Source organism: Caretta caretta, chromosome 4 (genome assembly GCF_965140235.1).
Source record: "Caretta caretta isolate rCarCar2 chromosome 4, rCarCar1.hap1, whole genome shotgun sequence".
Lineage (NCBI taxonomy): Eukaryota > Metazoa > Chordata > Testudines > Cheloniidae > Caretta > Caretta caretta.
In genome coordinates this window covers 109723039-109748407 of record NC_134209.1, presented here as the reverse complement: position 1 = coordinate 109748407, position 25369 = coordinate 109723039, and the positions used below count along the sequence as shown (strand labels likewise).

At 41.5% G+C, this 25369-nt stretch overlaps 1 protein-coding gene across 4 annotated transcripts in view; it reads left to right on the top strand.

The window, feature by feature from the left end:
- PGM2 (phosphoglucomutase 2) overlaps positions 1-8988 on the top strand; it is a 31240-nt gene extending 22252 nt beyond the window's left edge. For all 4 annotated transcript variants that reach the window (XM_048848607.2, XM_048848608.2, XM_048848610.2 and 1 more), the window contains 4 exons: positions 777-906; positions 4022-4211; positions 4896-5029; positions 6893-8988. In XM_048848607.2, coding sequence (XP_048704564.2) covers positions 777-906; positions 4022-4211; positions 4896-5029; positions 6893-6995 — 557 coding nt within the window. In that variant the 3' untranslated portion in view covers positions 6996-8988. The remainder of the gene's footprint in view (positions 1-776; positions 907-4021; positions 4212-4895; positions 5030-6892) is intronic.
- The last annotated feature ends 16381 nt before the right edge of the window (positions 8989-25369 follow it).

The following is a 25369-nucleotide window of genomic DNA, read 5'->3' as shown; positions in this document are numbered from 1 at the left end:
GCCATCATTTCAACACTCACTCCCCATGCATGTTCAGTATCCTATCTACCTGGTTGACTGAGTTTTTACTACTTCAGAGGCGATGCAAATATGGTAGTGAGCTGGTTTGTACATTATCAGAATTGTTAACGCAATTCCAATTGCAGAGTATGCATGAGCCATGAAGAAAAGTTAACTTGAAATCTGAGATTCAAGTTTCCATGAGTGACAAGTTAAAAAAACAAACCACCAAAAAAAAAAACCAAAACAACCCAACTCTAATTGTTATGAATAATTGACACACAAAAGACACATTTGGGAAGCAACTTTTTTTAATTGTAGAATAGCACTCCAACACCAGTGAAAGAGTGACTTTTGGAGTTCCGTTGACACTACCACATGCTGCCATATGGAAAGAATCAAATTTGGGACCAAACTCTGGTTAAGCTGCCTTATTGTGATTTTTTTTTAACACCCCCCCCCCCCGTAAAAGTACCTCTTAGTGGATCTGCAAGTGGTTGGAAAACGTTTCACTGATATATATCTACAGTACTGAAGTGTTTAACTTCATCTTTTTGTGCAGAAAAATCACCTGAAATGTTGCTTACAGAAATGCTGAAGTTTATTATATAATCATTCTTATGGGTGCTCTTCCTAACACCAGAATGTGATGAAGATACTTTTTGTTTGCTAAAACTTCCAACTTCTGTAGTGTGTCAGTGTTTCTTTGTGGTTTTCTCTGTATACTCTAGTTCCTTTTGTTACAGGATTCTTTTTATATGCTTTCTTTTGTTTAGGATATATGTGCAGCCCTGTTGTCCTGGACAAAGATGGTGTCAGTGCTGCTGTTATAACTGCAGAGATGTCTAGTTGGCTAGCAACCAAAAATTTGTCTTTGTCTCTGCAGCTGAAAGCTATCTATGATGAGTGAGTTTAATTTCATTGTCTAGTTATCAGATGTTCTCCATCTCCAATATGTTAGTTAACTTGCTACTGAATAATATCTAATACAATATAGAGGCAAAGTACTTTTGCAACCGTAATTATCTACTTGCAAGTTGCCCTGTCTCATAAAAACAAAGCTTAACATATTCAATCTCTCTCTCTCTTAAGAATATACACAGTTGCCTCAACAGACTGTTCAGTGTGAGCCTTTATTCAAGTGACAAGCTATACAACTGTTTTAGTAATGCTTTCAGTTCCGCATAGATCTTGTAGGCAAGAAAAAACAGATTCTGTAAGACAGGATCCAATTCTGCGTGTAACGAGATCTATTCTCCCATCAAGCATATTTCTTTGGCATTAATGGGAATTACAAATACAAAATACAGCAGGTGCCAAATGGACCCTCCTAAATTTACAGTGTGGCAGTTGTGTTGGTCCCAGAGAGAGAGAGAGACAAGGTGGGTGAGGTAATACAGTTTATTGGACCAACTTCTGGTGAAAGACACCAGCTTTAGAACTGCACAAAGCTCTTCAGGTCTGGGAGTGGTCCTCAGTGTCGCTGTTAAATACAAGGTGGAACAGATTGGTTAGCATAAGAAATTAACACACGTTCTAAGGGGCCATTCAAGGTGAAGTGGCACATAAACGCCCGTGCAGTCATAGAACAAAAAAGGAAGGGTTAGTGGGTTACTTACAGGTTGCTGTAATAAGTCATAAATCCAGTCTTTTTATTAAGACCATGATTTTTAGTGTCTAGCAGAGTCGTGAATTTAAGCTCCCAGACTCGTCTTTTGAAGGTTTGTGTATATTGGGAAATGGTACAGCCTCATCCCCCATGAACCCACCCCAGTGATCTTCTACATGCTTCGCAAGATACATAAACAAGGTGTAGCTTGTTTCCGTAGCTTGAAAGCTTGTTTCTTTCACTAACAGAAGCTAGTCCAATGAAAGATATATCCTCACCTAGCTTGTCTCTCTAATATCCTGGGACCGACACAGTCACAACACTGTAAACTTAGGAGGGTCCATTCAGCTCCTGGTGTACATGTAATCAGGGCCATCCCTAGGCATATGCAGAATACGCAGCTGCGTAGGGCACCATGAAATTTGGGGTACCGTATTTCCTCAAATTCCATGGTGCCCTAGGCAGCTGCGTACTGCATACGCGGCAGCACCAGCTCCAGCAACCAGCCCTATCCCTCAGCTGGACCCCGGTGGGCTGCGCCTACTGCAAGGGGCAGGGCCGTCCCTAGAGGAGTGTGGGGTCCCAATCAACTCCCTCCGCCCTGCCTCTTACTCTTTCTCCCCCCTACTCTGCCCCCATTCCTCCTCTTTCCCCAGTGACCCCACACTCGCCAGCAGCGGTGGGAAGTGGAGCAACCCGGCCCCAGCCCGCTCTACTCAATCAGCTCCTAGCCACGTTGCTCCGCTTCCCACTGCTGTTGAGTGCAGGGTGGGGTGGTCCTCCCCGGAGCAACACGGCTGGGGCAGGTGCAGCGGAGCAGGCTGCAGCCGGGTTGCTCTGCTTCCCGCTGCCGGTGGGTGGGTGGGGAAAAGATCGTCCCCCATACTCGCTGGTGGTGGGAAGCGGAGTGATGCAGCTGAAACCTGGCAGAGTAGAGCAGGCTGGAGCCAGGTTGCTCTGCTTCCCGCTGCTGCTGGTGAGTGCAGGGGGGGAAGACCCCTTCCCCAAAGCGACACGGCTGGGGCAGGAGAAGCAGAGCGGGCTGGGGCCGGGTCGTTCCGCTTCCTGCTCCTGGCCCCCCACTAATTCCCCAGACCACTCTGGGCGTGGGGGGCCCCCCAAATTGGCCCCCCACCGCTCCTGCCTTCCTGGCCCCGCAGACCTTGAGTGCAGCCCTGCGGGGGAGCAGGTGCTCAGGCTGCATAGGGCACCATAATTGGTAGGGATGGCCCTGTCTGTAATTCCCATTAATGCCAAAGAGATGTGCTTGATGGGAGACTAGAGCTCATGTTACACACAGGACTGGCCCCTGTCTTATATAATATTATGTCTTACCTGTAAGACCTGTGTGTTGAAAGTTTTGCAGATACATGGTATATGATTACATAAACAAGGCATAGGCCAACAATTACTGGTCATCTTATATTGTAAAATCTTCTGGACCGGGACGGTGAATGTCCTTCTTTCTCAAATTTGTACCAAAGCTATGTAGTCTACACATTCACAAAACAGTATTTTTCGTAAAAGCTTCCACATTGGATGCCTGTTTTGGTAGAGCTGTTCTGCAGTCATCGTTTAAAAGTAGGACTCCCAGTATCCACCTCCAAGCAAACCAACTACAGCTTGTTACTCACCAAGAGTAGAATCCACGTGGACAATTACCTACCTTAGAGTAACTGTGGTGTTGGTGTGGTGTGTGTGTGTGTGTGTGTGTTTTTTTTTTTTGGACATGTGTTGTGGGCAACACATCTTTAAGAGCCACAGTTACAACGGGGTACAGTTTTTTTGTCATTTGTAATTATACCCTTTTTCATTCCCAATTTTTAAAAAAATGGTATTTTTGCAACAGTTAAAATACAGGGGGACGTTCATGTTAAACTAAATGCCAGCAGTTTTGGTCTTTAACTAAACAAAAATGTAAGTGAAAAATATGTATTCTCCAGTTTTAGATTTGTGAGGATCAGTTATTTTTATATTACCTAGATCAATGGTTCTCAACCAGGAATCCAGAGCCTCCTGGGGGGCTGCGAGTAGGCTTCAGGGGGTCTGCTAAGCAGGTCCGGTATTAGACTTGCTGAGGCCAAGGGCAGAAAACTGAAGCTCCACCGCATGGGGCTGAAGCCTGAGCAACTTAACTTTACAGGGCCCCCTGTGGCATGAGACCCTGGGCAACTGCCATGCTTGCTACCCTAGCACTGGCCCTGGCGTTTATATGCAGTTGTTACGGTACAGGTGGCGTGTAAAGTTTTTATAGCATGTTGAGGGGCCTTAGAAAGAAAAAGGTTGAGAACCCTTGACCTAGATGCATTATAAACACAAATGTATCATGTGTTTTGTATCACAATGAGAAGGTATGCATAGTGTGTGCTTAAGTAGACTGTGTTCTCAAATCACTATATTTTCTCTTAACAGGTATGGCTACCACATTACTAAAGCTTCATATTTTATCTGCCATGATCCTAAGACTATTAAAGAGTTATTTGAGAATCTTAGAAATTATGATGGAAAAAATACTTACCCAAAATCATGTGGCAAATTTAAAGTTTCTGGAGTAAGGGATCTCACTACTGGCTATGATAGCAGCCAGCCTGATCAAAAGGCGGTAAGTATCCTTTTATAAAAATGATAGATCAGGTTTTATAGTCCATACAATTAACAGTATACTTAACACTGAGAGAAGTGAAAATACCAACTAAAAACCACACAGATTCTTGTAGCCATGCTTTGTGATCTTGTCTAAACTACATAAAATGTCAGAGTCCGCTGAAGAAGCTCTGAGGATTTGTGCTATTTACTACAGCTTTAAGTTTTTCTCTGTTTTTTCCTACTGCTTGGAGGGATTATGTTTCCCCTCTGCACTGATATAAGAAATGTAAAATATCTATTCAGATGTGAAGTTTTGGATTCTTTAGCCTTCTTTTAGAATCAAGGGTGATTTGTATTTATTTTTTTCTTTTGATAGTCACTGAGCACATGCTTTGTGTAGCTTTTTCTATATGCTACCAAAATCTTGACAAGATTTCAAGATGTGTTATCTAATAGTGACTCAAGCCATGACATGGCTTTCCTTTTCAAATCCTAGGTTGACTGTAAGATTATGATCAACTCCAACATGTCTGAAGTTGGGAGGCCAAAATAAAATAGTTCAGTTTGTGTATTTGGTACTGAATACAAGTTGTTAGATTTTTTTTCTCTTGCATCTCAAACTCATTGCATATATTTAAGTAGCGAACTTTTAAAGAAGCTATTCTATGATATATATGTGTGTGTGTATATGTATTTCTAGGTGCTTCCTACCAGTAAAAGTAGCCAAATGATAACATTTACTTTTGCTAATGGAGGGGTGGCTACTATGAGGACCAGTGGGACAGAACCAAAAATCAAATACTATGCTGAATTGTGCGCCCCTCCTGGAAACAGGTATTGTGTTGCTTTTAGGAATAAATTTTTTTTTTAAAAAAAGGCCTATTTTAATATAATTTTAATAATGACACTCTTTTTAGAAAAAGAATGTGTTTAAAGCTTTAGTTCCGCACAATTAATGGCCAATTCTTGCTGTCACTGAAGTTTCATTAAACATGGATTGTCTTGACTTCCGTAGGAGCAGGAAGAGGCCCTCAACTTGATAACATTTTAAAATTGTATTAAAATATTCCAAGATGATTTGAAAGGGCTGCTTCCTTTCTCAAATCTTTTGTTTCAAAGTTGATATCAAGACTTATTACTGAAATATCATACTTATTCCTTTGACTCAAGTAGCCTTGGTAATTGACTGTCAGAAGTCAAATAACATCTTGGTATTTAGCCTATTTGTCTGACACCAGGATGAATTTGGCCCACTTTCATAAATGTGTAAAATTTGGGGAGTTTTTTTCCCCAAAGAATATATTCTTAATTATGTGGTGGATCTTCTGGATCCCTCATCAGAAGCTCTGCATTATCTTTCTTCTTCTTTCAACCAAGGACACATTTATGTAGATGTACAAATGCTAAAAACTGGCACATCTGTATGCTTTAGGCTTTCTTGAGATAACATAAGAGTATATCACAAGTAATGTTCTAAGTGCAGTGCTGTAATTAGTATAACCTACCATCATCAAAGCAAGCAACTTCAAATCTCAAAGCCCCTCCTTCCCTGTTTTTAAAAGGGGGGAGGGAAATGTGCCTTATAGTTTTGACAATTAGCATATGTAGTATTTTACTTTTCGGTTACTCATTCAGAGCTAGCCCAGATTGGTAGTGTCTGAACCATGTTGTGTGTGAAATGAATTGGTGGCTCAGGTGGTCTCCCCAAAACAAACAACCGTTTTTGGAAGTTTCAGCAGAAGTCAGGGATTGAATAGAAATGAAGACTGCCATATCAATGTGCTATGTTTTGGCTGAAGCACACTGATGGAGTATTGTGGAGAAGCTTGCATTTCTTCTGTTTTCTGTAGCTATTCACAACTTTTTGATTGCTAAGCTATAGTGATTGAAGATTTTGGACATTAACAACTAACTCAAATAGAAAACACTGTTTATGAATTGCTCATCAAAATTGATCTTTAAATATTTAATGTTGAATATTATGGTAATATTTGCCTAAAGGCCCCAATCCCATTGTGATAGACTCTAAATAACAGTATCTGAAAAAGGCAGTTCTTAAGCTTAATCTAAGATGAGAGGCAACAGATGGATTCAAAAATACAAATATGTGTTTATAAAGTATTTTAAAAATAAGCTAACTTTTGTTAAAGGCTAATTGTATTTATGCTTTATCATGAATGAAAGAAAAGTGATACAAGGTCTAAATGTTACTAAACATACAAACTAGGGATGAAATGGGAAATATTTGAAGCTTAAATCAGCTGTTATATCAAATAATTAGAAAAACATGGACAAACATGTAAATTCACCTCCTTGATACAAAAAGGTTAGAGCTAAACACTGATTTAGTCCCACATGTGGGACTAAGAAATCAAACGCACAATTTTACTAGCATTAATAGAAAATGTGCTGTTAAAACATCACACATGAGACTGTGGGCTAGGCTAGACTAACAGTTAGTGCTTGGGCAAGCTGGGGTGTAAATCAGTGCACACTGGGGAACTTATCACGCAGTAGCAGGGTCCACATGTACTCCTAGTGTACAGTACATTACATTACAGTACAGTGTACATCCCAGCTTGCCATGCACTGACTGTCTTGACAAGCCCTCGCAATATACCCCGTTTTTCTTTTTCTTCTAGCCTTTTTTGCTGCTCTATGATTTGGTTTTGTTTACTGTGTTTTTTTTTGTTTTAGTGACCCTAACCAACTGAAGGAGGAATTAGGTGAGCTGGTCGGTGCTATCGAAGAGTATTTCTTTCAGCCAGAAAAAAATAAACTGCAGCCCAAAGCAGAGTAAATAATTAAGACTGTTTCCTTTATCGCACTGTCTCTGCAGCATGTTGTGGGCAAAACTCTACACTATTGGAAAAAGTAGAGATTTTTAAGGACCAAAAAAAAAGATTAAAATATATATCCTTACCACTATGTGTTCCACATCCTCTTTGGTCTAATATCTTATCTGGGTAAATCAAGGGATTCCTTATTTAAAAACTAGCAACCAAAAATTATCTGGTACAATGCAAATGTTTCAATAATCAAGTCTTGTTCTAATAAATTTTATTGTACTTGCCTTGCCTTAATTTCTGTAAATGCAATTTGCTTTTTACATGTATGTAGCCTAATTTGATAGCAATGTAACTACCAAGTTTTTGATGACAGGGGAACTGGATAGCGCTGCATGAATATGTCTAGTTTTATCTTTGCAAGTCAGGCTAGCTGCATAACTATGGGGCACTGGAAATATGTAGGGGATGTTGGTAAAATCAGGGTAGATGTCCCTAGAAGAGCAGGTTTCCAAAAGTGATTTTTAGCCACAATAGCAGGATTTTACTGGGGTTGGTGGTGGATTTGTGGGTGTTGATAAATTGTATAGTCAATTGCTTGACCACCACACTTTCATTAATAATGAACCATGTGAACATGTCTTACTGCTCTAAGACAATAATACTATGGTACAGGAGTAAGGTTATATATGATACCAGTCTCTGAGAAGCCATGTCATGCAGTGATGATACATTCACCTTACACAGAAGGTGTGCTCCCCAAGTTACACATTTTAGCTGGTATTATTTATACATAATACAAGTTGTATCTCTCTTTACAGGTCACTAAAATCCAACCCAGCTCCCTACCTAGTTTTTCTGTTCTTTCCGTATCTTTGATTTAGATACTAGCATTCTAGGTACTGGTCCATGAAGGTGCCTCCCCTAGCTTGTACTTAGACATAGAATGAATGAATCTTGATTTTGACAAGTTTCTTATCTGCTTATGCCAAATGGAAGAAGTTATGGGATTATGGTGTAGGTTAGTTTTAGGCTACATCACTATTACAATATTTATGCTTAATGCATACTAATATATATAAAAATATGGAGCAGATAATACATATTACTACATATATGCTGGACAGCATAAATTAGTCAATGAAGCAGAGCCAGAATGGACGTCTGTTGTCTATTGCCATGGTTTCTATAAAAATACATCATCTTGTAGGCAGGGGAAGAGGAAATGCAGCATCTTGGGTTGGAGTTGAGCATGCCAGCCCTGTGTCTTTCTCTAAAGACACTTAACACTATACTGGGGCAGAGACTGACTTCTTGATAAATATTTATGAAGTGCCTCATATGATGCATCCCTGACCTTTGATTGGGCCTATAAATACAAAAGATGGGAGGGTTTTGCTATTGACTTCAAAGTGAAACATCGTAAGTCTTACTGTACAGAAATTACATGCATATGGCTTTTCATTGCCCTGGTAGTTATGTTCTGAAAATGAAATGCAAGGACAACTCTAAAATAACCTATTAAAAAACCATGGGAGGACACACTGCAGTCTGGAATTATGAATATACTTCACTGAGGACCATATAATGTGTTTATTGTATATGCCCTATTAATGTTGGGGATTCTACAACATCCAGCCAGTGTTGGTCAAAATGTTAGTCTGTAACTCAGCATTCTTGTGTATGTTTGTTTTTATTGTGCTAAAATGTATTTGGCATAGTGTAAACCTGAACTGAATCTTGAAAGCAAAATATCACTCCTTCTAAAGTGAGATTCCTGTATTCCAATGGCTTCCTTTGTAAACAAGTGGTAAAATAGAAAAAAAAAAAAAAGAGGGTACTGTGAAGTAAATACTACTAATCTTACTCCATGTAGGGGTAGTTGCTCGGATTTTATTTTGACACAGGGGAAAATGTTTAGCTGTACACAAGATCTTAGGCTGTGACAACTCAGAATGTTTATAGCTAGACAGTTACATTATAAGTAAAGGAATATCCTATTGCAGATATCTTTGTAGTCTTCAATGGAAATTTGATAGGAAAGCCCTGATCTCTTACCCCTTATTTCAGTGCTTCTAGAGAAGTGCAGTAAGAATTAATTTGCTTTAGTCACCTTAACTTTAGAGGAAGGATTATTCTGAACAATAAAACCTGCTGATGATTTGTGTAACCTTCATAAAAGGGTGCAGTGCTCCTGATGCCTGACTATCACTGTTCTGTACATATTCAGAAATGTGACTTTTACAAACTACCAAGACAATTAAGAAGCAGTTTACCAAACAAAACATACACACTATATGGTGGTGCTTTTATGAAAATGGTAACAGAACGTATTTGTTAAAACTAGCACATTACTTTGTAATTCAAAGATTGAAGGATGTATCAGACTACATATAGCTCTTATTCACAGCATGTAGGTTTAAAGAGGAGGCACTGATGAGTGTATGGTGAGTGTGCCAAAGGTAGCTCAATAAGGCGCTTTGCTGCTACAAGCTCTGAGAAGCAGAAATGCTTACTCTGTATAACAATTAAAATCCTGTAAGAAATTATGGCCACAAAGTGAAAGTAAGAAAACAATAGGAATAATCAGTCAATTTTCAACTTGGTAAAGGGTTAAAAGGACTAGATTTTTAATGGGAGTCATTGTGGTTGGCTTAGAGCATTTCTGCTCCATGTGTGGCAGCATTTTTTTTAAATGCTGCTAATGTGATCAGATGACTAAAAATGGGACAAAAATACTGCTAAGAATAAAGAAAAGGAGTACTTGTGGCACCTTAGAGACTAAGAGATGCATCCGATGAAGTGAGCTGTAGCTCACAAAAGCTCACGCTCAAATAAACTGGTTAGTCTCTAAGGTGCCACAAGTCCTCCTTTTCTTTTTGCAGATACAGACTAACACAGCTGTTACTCTGAAAACTGCTAAGTGACAGCTAGAGATGGGACATGGGGGGGGGGGGGGGGAGTACTTTGAATTACTACAGTGAATTCTATCCCAGTTTTCTGACTTGAGGGTCTCGCCCACATGCTCTAACTGATCACCATATTTGGGGTTTGGAAGGAATTTTCCCCTAGGTCAGGTTGGCAGAGATGCTAGAAGTTTTTTTGCTTCCTCTGCCATGTGGGGCATGGGTCACTTGCTGGTTTGAACTAGAATAAATGGTGGATTCTCAATAAATTGAAGACTTAAATCAAGAGTTGATAACTTCAGTCATTTCAGCCAAAATTAATGGGCCTACTCCAGGAGTGAGTGGGTTAGGTTCTGTGGCCTGTGATGTGCAGGAGGCCAAACTAGATGATCATGGTGTTTTCCGGCCTTAAAGTTGAGTCTGAGTCATAGAGACCAAGCACTTACTAAGCCTCAGAAAAGAATTAAACATAAACATCAGCAGACCTATCTGTGGTAGATAGGATAAAATAACAGCTATATAAGCCCTTATGCTTCAAGCCATAAGACAACTATTAACTGATAGTTAAGTTTCTCCTATGGGAAAATTATTTCACATAGGTGCACAAGATTTCTTGCAATCGGTACTAGCCATTGCTGGAGACTGCCTACTGAACTAGATGGACCACTGGTCTGATTCCATCTGGCTGTTTCTATGTGTAATTGTAATTTACATCTATTTACTGCTATAACTCACCCAAAAACAGTTTGCTTAGGACTTTCACAGAACTCTTAAATTTATAACCTATATCTGTAAACAGCAGTTCTAAAAGGTGTTTCTAAGATGATTGTCTAGTCATGTAGCCAGTTGGTAAAAGTATCTCCTACAGTTTATTACAAATGCATTGTCATGATTTACAACCATTTGTTTCTACTAAATACTTTGGAAAGGAGCAAGAATCAAGATAGATTTAACTTCATAGCCAAAGATGGTACACATCTTCAATTTCTAGTGTTACTAAAAACAGCCATTGATTAACTACAGTGGGTGCTCAAATAAAACAATGTGGACTATGAGTACTAGACAGTGGGATCATAATGTTTTAACTTCAGTGAGACTGGAATTTTCACCCATCTAAATTTTTAAAAAATTTGGAACTTTGGGTTTCAATCTAATCTCAGCATAACTGGAGAGGGGAAAAAGAACCAAAACAGATTCATGACAGATTGAATAGTTTAAGTCCAACATGCTTACCAGGTTAAAGGGTACTAATTTTGGGGCAGTTTTTATCTTCAGGCCCCCCCCCCTTTAGATTGTGTGTGTGTGCATGCAGCATCACTTCCACATATACTTTCCTGTTTATCATAACCTATAATTTAGATGCAAAAGAGGCTGGAGGTCTTTGCCCCTTGAATACTGCCCATTTAAGTCAAACAATTTTCAGAATCCCTCTCCATTCTAGATATGGGATAAGGTGACCAGATTTAAACAGCTAGTTCCTGGGTTGATTGGAGGGGTTGATTGATTTTTATGTTTAATTAGACCACAGGTTCATACTGTCAGTATTATTAGTAAGAGGCTCCTACCAAATATTCCCCTTTAGGCTGATAAATCCATCATGCCACGGGTCCATTTGTGTGTAGAGATGAATGTGGGGGTTGGAAAACCTATTAATTTGTTTTCCCATTGATACCAAATAGTTTATCGTGAGAAATGGAGGCAACAGTAAGGTCCAAACAAAACTATAGAACTACTCTTTGCTGACATATTGTTCCTAGAAGCATGCTGACTATATTACCAGTTGAATTCAGTGTTTTATCTTGCGTAACTTGAAATGGGAATGGGCTTCCAGACTTTTTAGAAGAGTGGCTATCCACTTTGGGGGAGTTAAAGCAAACAAAACGAACCTGCTATTTATTGAAATCTGACCCAGGCCAAAATCTGAATTCTGTCTTCAGGAGCATTTTCATGAGCCCCAGGATTAAGTGAGTTCTGGCAAAAATGATATAGAATTTACTTCCCTCTGAATATTGCTATCAGAGGCAGATAAAAGGACAGACAAGTTCTTCGACCATTCACTGAGAAAGAATCAGAGTGGCTTAGTAACTCATATGGGCGAGTAAAACACCAGTAAGGACACAATAACTTGGGTATAGCTTTGAAGTGTGGCTGCTCGCATCCAGCTTAAGTTAACTCAGGTGCTCAGACTCAGACGCTGGTCACCTGAGTTAACTCTAATGAAGACATATCTACAGTGACGTGTGCCATGTGAGTACTAGATAGAAAATTATGATTGCACTAACTTCAGTTAAACTGGAATTTTCTGAGCAATCTGTATTTTTTTAAAAAAACCAAAACACATGAAACTCTCCAGATTTAAACCTAATCTCAAAACAACCTGCATAAGAAACCCAGATATCTGGTGGACTGAACAATTAAGCTGATAGGCTGCACGGTGAGGTCTATAGTGCTTAGAAAATGAGTTTTGTTCTAGCAACAGGGGCTGTCATAAATATAAAGGGAAGGGTAAACCCCTTTGAAATCCCTCCTGGCCAGGGGAAAGCTCCTCTCACCTGTAAAGGGTTAAGAAGCTAAAGGTAACCTCGCTGGCACCTGACCAAAATGACCAATGAGGAGACAAGATACTTTCAAAAGCTGGGAGGAGGGAGACAAACAAAGGGTCTGTGTCTGTCTGTGTGCTGCTCTTGCCAGGGACAGAACAGGAATGGAGTCTTAGAACTTTTAGTAAGTAATCTAGCTAGGTATGTGTTAGATTATGATTTCTTTAAATGGCTGAGAAAAGAATTGTGCTGAATAGAATAACTATTTCTGTCTGTGTACTTTTTTTGTAACTTAAGGTTTTGCCTAGAGGGGTTCTCTATGTTTTTGAATCTAATTACCCTGTAAGATATCTACCATCCTGATTTTACAGGGGGGATTTCTTTATTTCTATTTACTTCTATTTTTTATTAAAAGTCTTCTTGTAAAAACTGAATGCTTTTTCATTGTTCTCAGATCCAAGGGTTTGGGTCTGTGGTCACCTATGCAAATTGGTGAGGCTTTTTATCCAACATTTCCCAGGAAAGGGGGGGGTGCAAGTGTTGGGAGGATTGTTCATTGTTCTTAAGATCCAAGGGTCTGGGTCTGTAGTCACCTAGGCAAATTGGTGAGGCTTTTTACCAAACCTTGTCCAGGAAGTGGGGTGCAAGGTTTTGGGAAGTATTTTGGGGGGACAGACGCGTCCAAACAGCTCTTCCCCAGTAACCAGTAATTGTTTGGTGGTGGTAGCGGCCATTCCAAGGATAACGGGTGTAATATTTTGTACCTTGGGGAAGTTTTGACCTAAGCTGGTAAAGATAAGCTTAGGAGGTTTTTCATGCAGGTCCCCACATCTGTACCCTAGAGTTCAGAGTGGGGGAGGAACCTTGACATGGTGGCACAGTGGTGGGATTAACCTGAAATCATCTGAGATCCAGTTGAGATTTTTTGAACTAGAAATACAGATTTTAAAAAGGAAATTTTTTTTTCTTTGGAAAGAAAGTCCAGAAAGCAGCTTTGAAACTGAAAGCAGCTTGGTTTCTCTCTGCTTTGTGGCCAAGCAGAGACAAAAGGGGATTATCTTGTGAATTGCAGGTTTTTTTGCCTGGAGGCAGGGTACTTAACTCCTGCAGGGAAATTCACAGTCTTCCAACCCATTGGTTTTTTTTTTTTCTTTTCTTCCTAAAAGTAAATAGGGGGTGTGTGTTCTACCCATTTGCTTTTTCTTTGGGCTGGGTAAGCAGGTTTCCAAGCAGTTGGAGGTTTTTTGCTTTAATTTGGGCCCAGAGCAGAGACAAGGGAATTGTCTTTTTCTGTAGGCTGACAATCACTATCAGAGAATAGGTATTCTATTGCAGCACAGCAAAATTTTACAGCCAAGTTTTGTTTGTTTATTTCTAAACCTCGGGTGTAAAGTTAGTTAAAAACAGAGAGGTTAGAATGACCAAATCCTCAGCTCAACTACAGCTGGAATTAGCCAAATTTCAGGCTGAGGAAAGACAAAGGGAACATGAAAGACAGATAGAACTCATGCGGCTGGAGAAGGAGGTACAGGAGGCTGCCCACAAGAGGGAAATGGAGGCAAGGAAGCATGTGGAGGAGGAGAAGGAAAAAGAGAGGAAGCATGTGGAGGAGGAGAAGGAAAAAGAGAGGAAGCATGTGGAGGAGGAGAGGGAAAAAGAGAGGAAGCATGTGGAGGAGATGGAGAGGATAAAGGCCCAGCAGAATATACCAACAAACCCTAGCAATCCTTCTCCAGGTACCACTTCCCATCCCAGAAAGTTCCCCACCTACAAGGCAGGTGATGATACTGAGGCCTTCTTAGAAAACTTTGAAAGGGCCTGCCTTGGATACAACATCTCTACTGACCAATACATGGTAGAGCTGAGGCCGCAGCTCAGTGGACCCTTAGCTGAGGTGGCAGCTGAAATGCCTAAAGAACACATGAACAAGTATGAACTGTTTAAATCCAAGGCGAGAGTCAGAATGGGGATAACACCCGAGCAGTCTCGTCGGAGGTTCAGAGCCCTAAGGTGGAAACCAGACATGTCATTTACCCGACATGCCTACCACATTGTGAAACATTGGGATGCCTGGATATCAGGAGCAAGTGTTGAATCTCCAGTAAATTTGCCCTTCCTAATGCAAATGGAACAATTCTTAGAGGGTGTTCCTGAGGAAATAGAAAGATACATCCTAGACGGGAAGCCCAAAACTGTAATCGAGGCAGGAGAGATTGGAGCCAGATGGGTGGAGGTGGCAGAGAAGAAGAAAACTGGTCGCAGTTGGAGCGGAGACCAGAAGGGACCACCCCAGACCACACCCTATTACCGGGGGCCGCCCAAAGCCCCACCTACCTCCCAAAGAACCCTCCAGACCCCTTATCGTCCCACCACCCGGTTCTCCAGCAACCCTCCTCGCCCCAGTGACCCGTCAGCTGGACGATGTTTTAAGTGTAACGAGCTGGGGCATGTAAAGGCCAACTGCCCCAAGAACCCCAACAGATTACAGTTCATTGCACCGGAATCACACCAGAGGTCCACAGGCCCAGATACCTCCCAGATACCCTTGGAGCGGAGGGAAGCTGTGAGTGTGGGCGGGAAGAAGGTCACCGCGTGGAGGGACACCGGAGCACAAGTGTCAGCTATCCATGCTTCCTTAGTGGACCCCAATTTAATCAACCCAGAGATCCAAGTGACGATTCAACCCTTCAAGTCCAACTCTTTCAATTTGCCTACAGCCAAGTTGCCTGTCCAGTACAAGGGCTGGTCAGGAATGTGGACTTTTGCAGTCTATGATGATTATCCCATCCCCATGCTGTTGGGGGAAGACTTGGCCAATCATGTGAAACAGGCCAAGAGGGTGGGAACGGTCACCCGCAGCCAGGCTAAACAAGCCGTGAGGCCTAGCTCTGTTCCGGAAACTTCTATCAGGACCCGGTCAGAGGTGATGGACCTGGACCCCAGGCCAATGTCTGCAACAGCAGTAGTGGATCCAGTCCCAGAGACCCAGACGGAACCAGTCCTAGAACCGGAACCAGCCGAACAACCAACACCAGACCCCGTGTCAGCACTGAATCCAGTACTTGCAACCTCAACACCAGAAGGTCCCACCGAACCTGAACTGGCAGCAGCCGATAACCCGACCCAAGAGGCTCAGCCGGAGCCTGAATCCCAACATAGTGCACCAGCGGAGAGCGGTTCACAGTCAACAGAAACAGCTCCATCCCCTATATCGCTTCCAGAGGGACCAAGCCTAAGTCCACAATCCCATGAGGAACTGATGTCTCCAGCATCAAGGGAACAGTTCCAGACCGAACAGGAAGCAGATGAAAGCCTCCAGAGAGCTTGGACGGCGGCACGGAGCAACCCACCGCCTCTCAGCTCTTCTAATCGATCCAGGTTTGTTGTAGAAAGAGGACTTTTATACAAGGAAACTCTTTCTGGTGGACACCAGGAAGACTGGCATCCTCAGAGACAGTTGGTAGTTCCAACTAAATACCGGGCCAAGCTCTTGAGCTTAGCCCATGATCACCCTAGTGGCCATGCTGGGGTGAACAGGACCAAAGACCGTTTGGGGGGGTCATTCCACTGGGAAGGAATGGGCAAGGATGTTTCTACCTATGTCCAGTCTTGTGAGGTGTGCCAAAGAGTGGGAAAACCCCAAGACCAGGTCAAAGCCCCTCTACAACCCCTCCCCATCATTGAAGTTCCATTTCAGCGAGTAGCTGTGGATATTCTGGGTCCTTTTCCAAAAAAGACACCCAGAGGAAAGCAGTACATACTGACTTTCATGGATTTTGCCACCCGATGGCCAGAAGCAGTAGCTCTAAGCAACACCAGGGCTAAAAGTGTGTGCCAGGCACTAGCAGACATTTTTGCCAGGGTAGGTTGGCCCTCCGACATCCTCACAGATGCAGGGACTAATTTCCTGGCAGGAACTATGAAAAACCTTTGGGAAGCTCATGGGGTAAATCACTTGGTTGCCACTCCTTACCACCATCAAACAAATGGCATGGTGGAGAAGTTTAATGGAACTTTGGGGGCCATGATACGTAAGTTTGTAAATGAGCACTCCAATGATTGGGACCTAGTGTTGCAGCAGTTGCTCTTTGCCTACAGAGCTGTACCACATCCCAGTTTAGGGTTTTCCCCATTTGAACTTGTATATGGCCGTGAGGTTAAGGGGCCATTGCAGTTGGTGAAGCAGCAATGGGAGGGATTTACACCTTCTCCAGGAACTAACATTCTGGACTTCGTAACCAACCTACAAAACACCCTCCGAACCTCTTTAGCCCTTGCTAGAGAAAACTTACAGGATGCTCAAAAAGAGCAAAAAGCCTGGTATGATAAACATGCCAGAGAGCGTTCCTTCAAAGTAGGAGACCAGGTCATGGTCTTAAAGGCGCTCCAGGCCCATAAAATGGAAGCATCGTGGGAAGGGCCATTCACGGTCCAGGAGCGCCTGGGAGCTGTTAATTATCTCATAGCATTCCCCACCTCCAACCGAAAGCCTAAGGTGTACCATATTAATTCTCTAAAGCCCTTTTATTCCAGAGAATTAAAGGTTTGTCAGTTTACAGCCCAGGGAGGAGACGACGCTGAGTGGCCTGAAGGTGTTTACTACGAAGGGAAATGTGCTGGTGGTGTGGAAGAGGTGAACCTCTCCATGACCCTTGGGCGTATGCAGCGACAGCAGATCCAGGAGCTGTGCACTAGCTACGCGCCAACGTTCTCAGCCACCCCAGGACTGACTGAACGGGCATACCACTCCATTGACACAGGTAATGCTCACCCAATTAGGGTCCAACCTTACCGGGTGTCTCCTCAAGCTAAAACTGCTATAGAACGGGAGATCCAGGATATGTTACAGATGGGGGTAATCCGCCCCTCTGAAAGTGCATGGGCATCTCCAGTGGTTCTAGTTCCCAAACCAGATGGGGAAATACGTTTTTGCGTGGACTACCGTAAGCTAAATGCTGTAACTCGCCCAGACAACTATCCAATGCCACGCACAGATGAACTATTAGAGAAACTGGGACGGGCCCAGTTCATCTCTACCTTGGACTTAACCAAGGGGTACTGGCAGGTACCGCTAGATGAATCTGCCAAGGAAAGGTCAGCCTTCATCACACATCTCGGGCTGTATGAATTTAATGTACTCCCTTTCGGGCTGCGAAATGCACCCGCCACTTTCCAAAGACTTGTAGATGGTCTCCTAGCGGGATTAGGAGAATATGCAGTCGCCTACCTTGACGACGTGGCCATATTTTCGGATTCCTGGGCAGACCACCTGGAACATCTACAAAAAGTCCTTGAGCGCATAAGGGAGGCAGGACTAACTGTTAAGGCTAAGAAGTGTCAAATAGGCCTAAACAGAGTGACTTACCTTGGACACCAGGTGGGTCAAGGAACTATCAGCCCCCTACAGGCCAAAGTGGATGCTATCCAAAAGTGGCCTGTCCCAAAGTCAAAGAAACAGGTTCAATCCTTCTTAGGCTTGGCCGGTTATTACAGACGATTTGTACCGCACTACAGCCAAATCGCTGCCCCACTGACAGACCTAACCAAAAAGAAACAGCCAAATGCTGTTCAGTGGACCGGAAAGTGTCAGAAGGCCTTTAACAAGCTTAAAGCGACACTCATGTCTGACCCTGTACTAAGGGCCCCAGACTTTGACAAACCGTTCCTAGTAACCACAGATGCATCCGAGCGTGGTGTGGGAGCAGTTTTAATGCAGAAAGGACCTGATCAAGAATTCCACCCTGTAGTGTTTCTCAGCAAAAAACTGTCTGAGAGGGAAAGCAACTGGTCAGCCACTGAAAAAGAATGTTACGCCATTGTCTACGCTCTGGAAAAGCTACGCCCATATGTTTGGGGACGGCGTTTCCACCTGCAAACCGACCATGTTGCACTGAAGTGGCTTCACACCGTCAAGGAAACTAACAAAAAACTTCTTCGGTGGAGTTTAGCTCTCCAAGATTTTGATTTCGACATCCAACACATCTCAGGAGCTTCTAACAAAGTGGCTGATGCACTCTCCCGTGAAAGTTTCCCAGAATCAACTGGTTAAAATCGTCCTTGAGATGTGGAAAATATTGTTAGTCTTTATGTACTTGGTAGTATATTTAGAGATGCATGTGTCTTATTAACTCTGTTTTCCTAGAGCTCCAGGAAGAAATCCCAGCCAGTGTTTCACCCTAGCTGAGATTTGGGGGGCGTGTCATAAATATAAAGGGAAGGGTAAACCCCTTTGAAATCCCTCCTGGCCAGGGGAAAGCTCCTCTCACCTGTAAAGGGTTAAGAAGCTAAAGGTAACCTCGCTGGCACCTGACCAAAATGACCAATGAGGAGACAAGATACTTTCAAAAGCTGGGAGGAGGGAGACAAACAAAGGGTCTGTGTCTGTCTGTGTGCTGCTCTTGCCAGGGACAGAACAGGAATGGAGTCTTAGAACTTTTAGTAAGTAATCTAGCTAGGTATGTGTTAGATTATGATTTCTTTAAATGGCTGAGAAAAGAATTGTGCTGAATAGAATAACTATTTCTGTCTGTGTACTTTTTTTGTAACTTAAGGTTTTGCCTAGAGGGGTTCTCTATGTTTTTGAATCTAATTACCCTGTAAGATATCTACCATCCTGATTTTACAGGGGGGATTTCTTTATTTCTATTTACTTCTATTTTTTATTAAAAGTCTTCTTGTAAAAACTGAATGCTTTTTCATTGTTCTCAGATCCAAGGGTTTGGGTCTGTGGTCACCTATGCAAATTGGTGAGGCTTTTTATCCAACATTTCCCAGGAAAGGGGGGGGTGCAAGTGTTGGGAGGATTGTTCATTGTTCTTAAGATCCAAGGGTCTGGGTCTGTAGTCACCTAGGCAAATTGGTGAGGCTTTTTACCAAACCTTGTCCAGGAAGTGGGGTGCAAGGTTTTGGGAAGTATTTTGGGGGGACAGACGCGTCCAAACAGCTCTTCCCCAGTAACCAGTAATTGTTTGGTGGTGGTAGCGGCCATTCCAAGGATAACGGGTGTAATATTTTGTACCTTGGGGAAGTTTTGACCTAAGCTGGTAAAGATAAGCTTAGGAGGTTTTTCATGCAGGTCCCCACATCTGTACCCTAGAGTTCAGAGTGGGGGAGGAACCTTGACAGGGGCACTACTTACTCTCTGCAGGTTTATATAGCCAATAACCTGAGAGATATTGTGTTAAAAGTTCTTCACAAGAAACCCTGCAGTTTTTTGTCACAGCACATCCAAAGCTACCAGTTTTGACACCATCCGGATAAAGGGTTGTGTCCATAACTTCGATCCATTCAATTTTGCCTTTAATAGACTTCCATATACATTTCAATCATTTTTGGCTGATCTGAGTCTTTATAGGGCAAATAGTAATGAATTTAAGTCGTATACAAGAAAAATATATTGCAAATACCCCATTTGGGTGGAAAAATTCATTTAATAGGGCTATCAAGCGATTAAAAAAATTAAATGATTTTAAAAAATCACAATTGTACTGTTAAACAATATTCTATTAAAATATTCTAAATATTTTTTGATTTCTATATTTTCAAATATACCAATTTCATTTACAACACAGAATACAAAGTGTACAGTGCTCACTTTATTTTTCATTACAAATATTTTCATGGTAAAAAAATAGTATTTTTCATTTCACCTAATACAAGTACGGTTGTGCAATCTCTTTATCATGACAGTTGAACATATGTAGAATTATGTACAAAAAACTGCATTTAAAACAAAAACTTTAGAGTCTACAAGTCCACTCAGTCCTACTTCTTGTTCAGCCACTTGCTCAGACAAACAAGTTTGTTTACATTTCCAGGAGATAATGCTGCCTCCTTCTTGTTCACGTCACCTGAAAGTGAGAACAGGCATTCACATGGCACTGTTACAGCTGGTGTTGCAAGATGCGCTAAAGATTCATATGTCCCTTTATGCTTCATCCACCATTCCACAAGACATGCGTCCATGCTGATGACAGGTTCTGCTCAATAAGAATCCAAAACAGTGTGGACTGATGCATGTTCATTTTCATCATCTGAGTCAGATGCCACTAGCAGAAGGTTGATTTTCTTTTTTGGTGGTTTGGGTTGTGTAGTTTCTGCATTGGAGTGTTGCTCTTAAGACTTCTGAAAGCATGCTCCATACTTTGTCCCTCTCAGATTTTGGAAGGCACTTCAGATTCTTAAACATTGGGTTGAATGCTGTAGCTATCTTTAGAAATCTCACATGGGACCCTTCTTTGCGTTTTGTCAAATCTGCAGTGAACGTGTTCTTCAAATGAACAACGTGCTCAGTCGTCATCTGAGACTACTGTAACATGAAATATATGGCAGAATGCAGGTAAAACAGAGCTGGAGACATACAACTCTCCCCAAGGAGTTCAGTCACAAATTTAATTAACTCATTTAATGAGCATTATCAGCATGGAAGGATGTCCCCTGGAATGGTGGCTGAGGCATGAAGGGGCATATGAATGTTTAGCACACCTGGCATGTAAATACTTTGCAATGCCAGGTAAAAAGGTCCCATTCAAACGCTTGTTCTCACTTTCTGGTGACATTGTAAATAAGCGGGCAGCAGTATTCCCGTAAATGTCAACAAATTTGTTTCTTAGCAACTGGCTGAACAAGAAGTAGGACTGAGTGGACTTGTAGGCTCTAAAGTTTTGCATTTTTTTGTTATGCAGTGCAGTTATGTAACAAAAAAAATTAATTTGTAAGTTGATTTTCACGATATAGAGATTGCACTACAGTACCTGTATGAGGTGAACTGAGAAATACTATTTTTTATCATTTTTACACTGCAAATATTTGTAATAAAAAATAAAGTGATTAGTGTATACTTTGAATTCTGTTGTAATTGAAATCAATATATTTGAAAATGTAGAAAAACATCCAAAAATATTTAATACATTTCAATTGGTATTCTATTGTTTAACAGTGCGATTAAGATTGCGATTAATTTTTTTAAATCGTGATTAATTTTTTTTAGTTAATCATGTGGGTTAACTGTGATTAATTGACAGCCCTATTTTTTGGTATTTATGGACAAAATACGCTAGAGAACTAAAAATTCTTGCCCTACTGGGTGTTTAATGCATCAGTATTTTCTACAATCATCAGTCTAAGAAATATGTGCAATAAATTACCATGTCTATCTCTGGGTACTAAGAATAGGTCAAGGTATTATCCATCCCCATAATTTGTTTTTCTCAGCAATACTCACTTTTCATTGTAGGCTGGATTATGTTATCATTTACCTTCAAGAAAAGTATTTGTACATCAGCTTAACTACTTGAAATGATAGAAAAATGCATCAGATGCATTTTTCTATGTAAATACCTAAAGTATTACCATTTTCCTTGCCAGCCAGCCTGCCTATTTTCCTCAGCAATAGCACTGAAAAAGTAAAACAAACCTCTTTATCATAATCCCCTTTACATGACATTTATCAAATATTTATAAGTGACAGTTTTTCTGGATGGGTATGAATTGATATAAATCAAAATTTTATTTTCTTATTCAAATCCTGTGTTCATTTTGAATTGTGTATGGCTGTTGCACTTTCGTGCTTATTCCCTGAGTAAAATACATTTTATTTGTCATGAAGTCCAGATAAGTACACTTGTACTTTCTTGCAAGCTTAATCAGGTACACTAAAATGGTGTCTGAAGGATCATCACATAGAAGCTGGAGGCATGTAGGTAAGTAAGCGGTGGTGTTTATGTGACCATCGCCTATTAGCACAATAGTGTCCAGGAAATGGACCACTTGTGTGGATTGGTCTAGGCTGAGGTTGATGGTGGGGTGGAAATTGTTGCTATACTTACCTACATGCCTCCAGCTTCCATTCAGGACACACCACTTGATCCATTGTCTACAACCAAGATCCAAGATCCACCCGCATTTGCTCCAATCCCTCAGACAGAGACAAACACCTACAAGATCTGTATCAAGTATTCTTAAAACTACACTACCCACCTGAAGTGAAAAAACAGATTGACGGAGCCAGAAGAGTACCCAGGACAGGCCCAACAAAGAAAATAACAGAACGCCACTAGCCATCACCTTCAGCCCCCAACTAAAACCTCTCTAGCGCATCATCAAAGATCTACAACCTATCTTGAAAAATGATCCCTCACTCTCACAGATCTTGGGAGACAGGCCAGTCCTTGCTTACAGACAGCCCCCCAACCTGAGCAAATACTCTCCAGCAACCACACAACAAAAACACTAACCCAGAAACCTATCCTTGCAACAAAGCCCGATGCCGACTCTGTCCACATATTTATTCAAGTGACACCATGATAGGACCTAATCACATTAGCTGCGCCATCAGGGGCTCATTCACCTGCACATCTACCAATGTGATATGCCATCATGTGCCACCAATGCCCCTCTGCCATGTACATTGGCCAAACCGCACAGTCTCTACGCAAAAGAATAAATGGACACAAATCTGACATCAGGAATCATAACATTCAAAAACCGGTAGGAGAACACTTCAGCCTCTCTGGCCACTCAGTAAAAGATTTAAGGGTGGCAATTTTGCAACAGAAAAGCTTCAAAAAACAGACTCCAACGAGAAACTGCTGAGCTTGAATTAATATGCAAACTAAATACAATTAACTTGGGTTTGAATAGAGACTGGGAGTGGCTGGGTCATTACACATATTGAATCTATTTCAATAAGTTAAGTATCCTCACACCTTGTCAACTGTCTAAATGGGCCATCTTGGTTATCACTACAAAAGGTTTTTTTCTCCTGCTGGTAATAGCTCATCTTAATTAATTAGCCTCTTACAGTTTGTATGGCAACTTCCACCTTCTCTGTATGTGTGTGTGTATATATCTTCTTACTATTTGTTCCATTCTATGCATCTGATGAAGTGGGCTGTAGCCCACACAAGCTTATGCTCTAATACATTTGTTAGTCTCTAAGGTGCCACAAGTACTCCTGTTCTTTTTACTAGTCCATCTTGAGGAGTATAAAAGGATTGATCATGCATTCAGCAGTGCACAGAATGCTCATTATAGTTGTCTCATCATCCTGAATTTTTGTGCTGACAAGATCTTTCTTTTTCCATGCCTCTGGAGTCACCCTGCCATCACTTTATGCTATCTCGTTATAGCAACTCTTTTACGTTGTGCCAAGATCCAGCGATAAACTGCTGACTGGCATTGTGTCAATCCAATCAAACCACCTTTTGCTTTTGAAACTTTATTGTACATTTGTCCAATTGCCTGGTCACATGCAATTTAAGAGAACCCATGTCCACTTTGATGTTGGGTTGTCCACTCTCCTCGAGTGCTGAGTTCTGTGTAACATTCTGAGTGTGTGATGGGCAGTTTCTCCATTTCCAGTCAATATGATCGAAGATACCTGGTATAGTTTGTCTGATAGTAAGAGAAAAACTAGGGCTTCATGAAGCGTACAACTGAACGATGCAACTCCCTGTCAGACTCTTGGGTTGCTCTCACAAAAGGGAGCAAGAGTTGCACCATGTTTATGTAAGAGCTCCAGAAGGCAAACATTGGGCTCTCTTTGCTCTCTCTCTGGACAATGGCTTCATATTTCATGACTACATTGGTGATTTCATCCGCTCTACACAGAACATCAAACAAGTCAATAGGGAACGCTAGTGTCATTTTCTTTTAATGACCTCTAGATACTTATCTGCTTTGTCCATGGGAAATGATTTAAGTCTGGAATCTCAGGTGCTGCATGTTTTCAACAGAAGTGTGTGTGCTCTCATGCTGCAATTATAACACTGTCCTCTCAGAACACTCCGATCCTTGGGCAGCAACTTCTGACTCCATCAAGATGCCATGAAGTCCTCCATCCACAAAGCCTTTGCCAAGGACACCTAGAAATGACATGCAGCTGTACAATTTGCCTAGGCACACTATCAAACGTCTTCTGTAGTCATCATCTTTGCATTGGACTTGTGCTTTTGTATATATTGCTTGGTCAAAGACAAGACTACATGATTAATTTCAAGCTTATCAGCAATATCAATACTTTGTTTGAGAACTGTGTAGACAGTAGACATCTGTTTGGTGATGCCTGAATAACTGGAAGGTATAGCTGATTTCTCAAGAGCACAGTCATGCTGAAGAGTAGTATGAAAACATGTCTCTCCAGGAAGTGTACATGAGTCAGCATTGAGAGCCTTCATACAAATATATGCTAGTTCATTTCTCAGTGCAGGTTCCAGGTTTGGTCTGTAACTGGAAGCTTTTATTGGGGCATGTGTATTATGACTCAAGGCTTGTGGACCTTGCCTCTTGTTCTGATGGTACTGCTTTATTGCAAATCTAGGGGGTGCTTTAAGAGAACTATATACACCTTTTGGCAGTGATGCCCTGCTTAATATTGGGGTTGATTCAGTGATGTGGCTCTACAGTATCAAGATAGGGTTTCTTCTCCAAAAATCGATATGGTCCCATACTAGAGCTGTTGAAGCCTTCTTTGCAAAGCCCAGTGGAATCTTATCAGAACCTTTACCAAGCTATTGCTGAGCAAGGTGTGTGTCATCATGGCTAATTACTGTATTTTCAGATGCACAATGTCCCAGTTTGTTTAGTATGGTGACCACTTGTCAAGTGTCTAATTGTCAATCCAAGGCAAAGGGATTTAGGTGTCTATTTTCAACACTTTGATTCAAGGTAAACAAAGTCTTGGGAAAGTAATATGAGTTTAAGGTCCACATCATCTGGAAGATCAACATAACTGGCCAGTGTTGGTGCCTCTGGTGTGTCAATAATTCAGAGCATCAAATTGCAAAGTTCAACTGGCACAACAGATGTTGCAGATTCAACACTTAAATCGATTGTTGTTAGTGGCCAGGGACAACTCGTTCCAGGAGCATCATCCAATGTGCTCTTGATGATCAGTGCACCACTGTGCAGAGTCCTAGCTGACTGCACATCAGGAGCTTGTGT